Source organism: Nannospalax galili, unplaced genomic scaffold, assembly GCF_000622305.1.
Source record: "Nannospalax galili isolate Female #2095 unplaced genomic scaffold, S.galili_v1.0 scaffold51, whole genome shotgun sequence".
NCBI lineage: Eukaryota > Metazoa > Chordata > Mammalia > Rodentia > Spalacidae > Nannospalax > Nannospalax galili.
Genome location: NW_008329521.1, coordinates 716,003 through 723,451, shown reverse-complemented (window position 1 = coordinate 723,451; position 7,449 = coordinate 716,003). Strand labels below are relative to the sequence as shown.

The 7,449-nt window shown below is 39.6% G+C and overlaps 1 protein-coding gene across 2 annotated transcripts in view; it reads right to left on the bottom strand.

Moving 5' to 3' along the window:
• Luzp2 (leucine zipper protein 2) overlaps window positions 1–7,449 on the bottom strand; it is a 464,711-nt gene that overhangs the window by 252,134 nt on the left and 205,128 nt on the right. For both annotated transcript variants that reach the window (XM_008837762.3, XM_008837753.2), the window contains exon 4: window positions 6,156–6,237. In XM_008837762.3, coding sequence (XP_008835984.1) covers window positions 6,156–6,230 — 75 coding nt within the window. In that variant the 5' untranslated portion in view covers window positions 6,231–6,237. The remainder of the gene's footprint in view (window positions 1–6,155; window positions 6,238–7,449) is intronic.

The following is a 7,449-nucleotide window of genomic DNA, read 5'->3' as shown; positions in this document are numbered from 1 at the left end:
ATTTGATGAGCAATTTTTCAATTTAATATTTTCATATACATTTTCCAATTACTTAATTTTTTATTTCGTTTCCTTTGAAACACTGTTGGTATGTTAAACCTATTTTAATTCATTGTGATTTCTAACACATTAGCGTTTTGGTTAATTTGGGTGCTTGTTTGCTTTTGCACTTCTATTAAATATTCCATTTCAGTTTTGTGAGTGAAAATAACACACACATTGTTCTCAATGAGGCTCATGTAGAGTCAGTTCCCCTATGTCCCAGGATGCTCCAAGCAGTCATCACCCGTGGAGCCTCTACCTGCTTAGAGAGCTCGCACTATGGAAATAAGATTTCTGAACTGAGTACTGTTGAACTGTGAGTGCTGTTATTCTTAGTCTTCCATTTCATCTCCTTTTATCCTTCCTGCAGAGACGACCAAAGACAACAAAGGAGTCCTTTCTTCTTCACACCTAGGGTTCTCTCAGGGAAGGCTTTCTTTGAAGTTGGTCACTCAGAATCTTTGGTTTCTCCTGTGAGCTACACTTCTAGCAATGAGTGTATTTTCTATGTTGCCATCAGGTTGGGGAACAGATATCTACATTTTCAACTTCAGGACAAGAGCAAAATAAATCTAGCATTCTTGCTATCCTTTTTACCATGTTAAAACTTGCAATTCAAGTAGAAAGATCACACAGGCTACACAAAGCATTCGTCTACGGCTTTTTATAAGATTCTAAGGACTATCATGCATAGAGGAGAGATTATTATATACTGAAATACAAACAGCTGCTTCCTAACACAGAATCATCCTCAAGTATCACTGTGTGCATACATGCCCTTTTATATATCCCTAAACTACGATAAATACAGAGAGATATATAGCTTTAAAGTACCAGTTATAGTAAAGGAAAGGAAGATGAAGTTTATTGGCAAGAAAATCCCAAAACTTACCTAATGGTTCAATTGTATTTTTAATTATCAATAAGGATGAAGTTGAAGGTGTACAGTCAGCAATCACTGATAAGTGATGGGGCTCATGCCCCAAAGAGAAACATTTCTGATCCTCTGAAAACCTCAGGGAAGTTTCAAACAGCTCAACATCAGCCATTAAGAGCAGCTACTATGAATCCATGTCATAGTGTACACAAATTTTCTGACAACAGTGTTTAGAAGAGCAGTGACTTATAGTTGAAGCACTGCAATACCCAAACTAAGGAAGATTATTTTTAATCTTCCCTTGTCAAATATCTATCATACACTGTTTTTGATTATGCTTTCTGTGTCACTGACAGACAGCTGTGGTGATGGTAGCTCACAGCTCTGAGGTAGATACAGTCTATTTCCCACTCTGCTCAGAGCTCTGCATGTACAGAACCCTAAACTGAGTAAGTAGGATTGGTAGAAAAATGAAATGGCCACCGAGGAAAACAAGATTAAATGGAAGCAGAGGGGGAGGTGCTTACTTTCATGTCCGCTATCATCGACAGGCTGAGTAGAATTTCAGGGACTTACCCTGGTTATTGGATAAATAAGAAAACTTGTAAGAAACTAAAGACCTTGATCAAGACCACAGGAAAATGGTGTACTAGGAACGTTTCCAGAACAGTCTTGCTCTGAACTACATGCTAACATATGTCCTTGTAGGTGATTTCACAATTAATAGAAATATTAAGGAAAACTACAAGCTCCAGGAAGCAGGCGTGAAGTGGCACTCTGTGTGCATGACAGTTTTCGCACTGGATATTCAAACTTTGGCTTCTGTTCTTTCAAAGATCGGAGCTCTCTTCTCTGAGGTTTCAGTTTGTGTGAAGTGCTGAAATCACCGTGCGCAAACGCCTTGGCTCCTGCAAACAATGCTAAAGCAAGCTAGAAATTTTCCTCCTATGAGTTATAACTTCTCAGTAAAGACAAGTAAAATAGCCTGGATTTCATTATGAGCAGCTGAGGAGGAGAATACAGCGCACTTATTCTCACAGCTGTTAATTTTCAGATACATCAGACAAACTCAGATGAAGTCCAACTGGTAAAAGCAGGAAAACAGTTCACAATCCCACCAACCTTTCTCCTCATTCATGCCAGCATTTAGTGTCATTTGTTGTCTTAATCTTACTCATTCTGAGTGGGGTTGGATGAATTCTTAAAGTGGTTTTGATCTGCATTTCCCTAATTTCTAAGGATGTTGAATACTTTTTAAGGTATTTCTTAGTCATTTTCATTTCTTCTGTTGAGAGACCTCTGTTTGTATCCATAGTCCATTTTTTAACTGGGTTGTTTGTTTTCTTGCTTGTTGTTTTTTAATTCTTTGTATACTCTGCATATTAATCCTCTGTAGGATGAATAGCTGGTTTACTCAAGCTTTTTAGTTTAATGAGGACCCACTTGTTGATTACTGACTTTAATTCCTGAGCAACTGATGTCCAATTTAAAAAGTACTTTCCTGCACTTACATTTGTAGGATACTGCCTATGTTATTTCTAACAGTTTCACTATTATAGGCTTCATATTGAGGTCACGGATTCATTTGGAGTTGAATTTTGTGCAGGGTGATAGGTATGAGTCTAATTCCATTCTTGTAACCATGGGGATGCAATTTTTCAGGCACCATTTGTTGAAGATGCTGTTTTTCCTCCAGTGTGCTGACCTAGAAGCCTCCTCCCTGAAGACAAGCTTTCATGGTATTAGAGGACACCATGAAATACAAGCAGTCTGGGAAGAAAATCAATAGGTGGTCCTAACCAGCTATAAAGGTTAATGAATAACAAAAACTGGCCAAGCAAACTGTCACTACTGGTACAGTAGTGCCATTTTTATTTCTTGGGTAATCAACTGCATTCTAACTGGAGTTTTGGTCTGCTCAATTGGAGGGAACTCATGTGTGGTACTGTAAACATAGTCAAACACACATAACTAGAGAGCTCATACATCATAGAGAAAAGCCTACTTTTGCCACATCCCTAGACCAATGTAATTTTTACTTTGTGTTAAATATGTATCTACATATTTAGAGACGAGTGTACCTTCCATCCCTCATTAAGGAAGTTTCTCCTCCCCCCATTATCCTGTTTGTTAATTGATCTCAGTCTAGGTTTAACAGCTTAGTGTCTCATGTACATTGCCTAGTCATCCTTCTCAGAGCCAGTTGATACCAGGACACAATAATTTCTTTATGCCTCTTCCTTCTAATTTATTTTACCTCTTATGGCAAATTAAGACTTTCAGAGCTACACCTCTGTGATTGTCACTTTCACAGGAAAACACCTTTAATAATTTATTCTTGGCAAAAATATTTAAACTACTCACCTTGGTAATCAAAGCTATCTACAAATTTCCTCACTCTACTCTTTTGTTTATCTATTTCTAATTTTTGTGTATGCGAGTTTTGTCTGCATGTATGTAAGTGTACCTGTATTTTGCAATGTCCACAGAAGTCAGAAGAGGATATTTGATTCCCTAGTACCAGAATTACAGATGGTTGTTAGCTGCCCTATGGTTTTTAGGAACTGAACCCAAGTCCTCTGCTAGAGCAGCCAGTGCTTTTAACTTCTGAGCCATGCATCCAACCTTGGCTCCCTACTATTTCAAACTTTGCTCTTCGGAATTTATATTGCACAAGTTACTAAGGAAGTTTCTTTTTATAACAGATGGAGACAACTCACAGCATTGAGGAGAGCATGCAGAAATCTTATGTAAGTAAGTTCAAACCAGAAAAATTTTCAGCATTATACATGGGGAACTAAGTGAGAAATCCCAACACAACCTGTGGAACTTTTGGCAGTTGATGGCTGCTGGGAATGGGAACAATACTGTCTTACAAATGTGGGACTCTCAGTGGGCCCAGGGGATGGCTCCACACTGAAAGACAATTGGGAATATAAATCATTCTACAGGTTCACACACACACACACACATTAAATAGGGTGGGAGCAGTGCGAGAGGGGCAGAAAGCAGAGGGCATCTAAAGACCAGCAAAAGAATGTGGTATAAAAACCTCAAAAATTCAATAAAAATTAAATAAAAAATCCTTCATGGGAAACATTCCTCTATTATAGGAAACCTTCATTAAGAGATAGTCTGCCAGTGAGATATGGTGGCCCAAGCTTTAAATCTGGTACTCAGGAGACAGAGGAAAATGACTATCAGTGAGATCAAGGGCAGCCTGGCCTGAATAGTGAGTTCCAGCCCACCTAGTGTTATAGGGAGACCATGTCCAAAATCAAAACAATAATAAAAAAAGAAATTTTACTCCTGGTCGTCCACCACTTCTGGCTCATGGCGGTGGTGACAGAGTACACAGATTCATTTAAGTTGAAGCCTGACACAGTCCTAGCATGGAACACCGTTGAAGTGGAGAGATCAGTAGACGGCCCCAGTCCTGGCTGGGGAAATATTGGCAACTGGTGGCTGCTCAGAGAGGGGGAGCCAGTTTTCTTTAAGGGTGTGATGCTCAATAAGTTGTCCAGCCTTCCATGGATGGACCCATACTGAAGGGAAACTGGGGACACAATTTTGACTCAATGACTTTTTCTTTTTTCTTCTCTTTCCTCTCTTCTCTCTCTTTCTCTCTCTTAAAACGCACACACACACACACACAAAATCAATAAAAGTTTTAAATGTTGTTTAAAAGTAAAAAAAAAAAAAAAAAAAAGATAGTTCTTGACATCCCAAGAATCAGTTGTCTCAGGTATAAAACTGGGTTTCAGAAGCAAAACTCCCCTCTTTAATCAACATTGTTAAAAGATGTTTTGAAAACAAAAGACTGACTTTCCTGTATAGCCCAAGATGTATAACCAACTAAACACATTTCTAGCTTTTAAAACTGATGCCTCATTATCTTGGTTCTCCAGAAAATGTCTGGTCTAAGAACCGTGCTGAATCAATCTCATTCTGACCAATCTAGTGCCATGCTTGAAATCCCCTGCCACGTCCTCCAGCCTCCTTCACTGTAGCCACAATAGGCCAAGTCCTACTGGTACCATGTTTCAAACACAGATCAGTCAACTCAGAAATAACATCCACTGGTCCCAGTGCATACCTCTGAAGACCTTCCCATGTCACCCGAAGGGCAGATCCTCACCATGAAAGCCACCCCTGTGTCTGGATAGAACCCTGACATCCTTCACTGTGCCCAGTCCTAAGCCTCTCCTGCCTCAGCACTGCACTACCTCAAAAATCCAAATAAGAACTTCTGCTCAGTTCCCCATGGACATTCTGCCTGGTGACCATCCCTAGCTTCCCATGCATGGCCCTGTGCATGACATAACATCCTTCTGGGAACTACACAAAATAAACGCTTTATTAGTTATAGATTGGTTGGTCTGTAATAAATATCAAAATTTTTATGATACAGCATATCATTTTTTTCCCTGTTTCTGAGACAGGTCTCCCTGGAGCCTCAGTTAGCCTGGAACGCTCTATAAGACCAGGCTGGCCTTGAACTCACAGATATTGTGTGCCTCTGCCTCCAGAGTGCTGGGATCAAAGCTGTGTGCCACCATGCCCTGGCTGTACCTCATTTTTAAAGAAGTCTCAGGCACTGGAGACAAGATAAAAGGCCTCGTCCTCATCAGGGGCCCAAAAGTGAATCTGAGGAGTGAGGTAGAAATCTGCTTCCCAGCATGACTTGGAGGCCCATCTTCCTGCCTTTGGTGAACATCACTTATAAAAGCAGAAATGGAAGGGTCAAAGGGAGAGAGAAATGGTTATTTTGTGAGAGAAAGATCTGGAAAGCAGTTGGAGCCTTAATCTGCATGTTGTTTAATCCCATGAGTAACTTGTAAAATTGACAACCAAACAGATGGCATGACGCTGCCCCTGAGGGATTTCCCAGTCCACACCTGTGGGGTACAGATTAAGATGTGCACGGCTTATCTGGCTTCAAGGTCATCTTCAGCCCCATCCATGAGCCACTACTGTGAGCCTGAGCCATCCCCATACCAGCTCTCGCTCTTGATTCATGTCCCATGGAGAAGGCTGAGAGCCACAGGACCCAAGGGGTCAAACTCAACACTCATCTTTGCTTATAACTAAAACAAAGACTGATCAAGGAGACTGAAGCTTCTGCTACTGTGCCTTCATCTTTAACATTTCTTACTTGTTTGTTTCCATAGTGATTGTAAGAAAAGAACTGTACTCCCAGCACCCAGACCAGAAGGACATAGAAGAAAAGACTCACGGTGGCCTGGTGCTTCTCTGCTTTCTCGGATTCCTCTTTAAGCTGATTCCGCAGGGCTTCCTGGAGGGACTTCATTTCTTCTCTAGTGTAGTAGAAAGCAGCACAAAGAGGAAAAATCACAGAATTCAGATACTTTTCTATGTGCATTATATAAGGAATCTTTGCTATCTAGATTTAAGAAGCAGGCAAAGAGAATTATGAAAGACTACAACTATACAGACAGGATACATCTAAGTCCTCTGATGAGGAAGGGTTTTCTTACCCATGAATACACCAAAAGAAAGTTATAGTTAAGGCAAATTGCCTCGCTATTGTGTTTTATAAGAATTACATGGGGTGAGCCATCTGTAAGCCATGTAATGTGTTCAATGAATTCGGTATAAATTTGAATTGAAAAGCTTATTTCACTGACAGCATGCAGGGATGAACATTGTGACTCCAAAGAGTCACCATAGTCTTATGAAATTATTATTGTCTTTTCATACTCACTATTGATTAATTCAATATTTGTCCTTCAGACACCCAGACATTCTTTATAAGGCCAGAGATTTTCAATGAAAACACAGGGAAAAGAGATGTAGTTCTACTTTGAAGGCTTTCACTGAATGGGCATAATAGTGAAAATACCTGACAATGAATACAGTCTCATTGTATACCAAGCTCATTGCTAAAAGGGGGAAGTGAGACACTTACCATATCATCTCTTACATGTATACAGTAAATATGGAGATTTTATATATATATATATATATGTACATATATAGAGGCACATATCATGGCATGAACGTAGAAGACCTCAGTGTGGGGGAAAGGTCCCAAAGAGGGCAATAACCACAGATATGAGGGGTGACTGATGGTGCACATGAAAGTGTCACAATGAGGGACGCCTGATGGTGTATGTCAAAGTGTCACAGTGAAATCCTCCGTTTTTCATGCTAACTAAAAAGCAAAGTAACAAAACTTAGAAATGCTCCCCAATTCTGCATTCCTCCTAAGGGTTTAGAATCACTCATATAATAATAATGATGTTATCTTGCTTTTCTCTGATTGTTATCACCCAATCTATTACTTCAAAAATACTAGCTCATTGCTCTGGAGTGTGTTACTGAATATGTTAAAGCTGTGGTGAAATGTTTCTTCTAATCATGGAGTTATTACAAATTACAAATGATAAAAAATAATAATTCTTCAAAGCATAAAAATTTGCTCCTTAATAATTAGTAGATGTGAAAAACATTGCCACTGAAATCTACCTGATGACTTTATATCCATGCTCAGATGCCAAGGAGCTCAG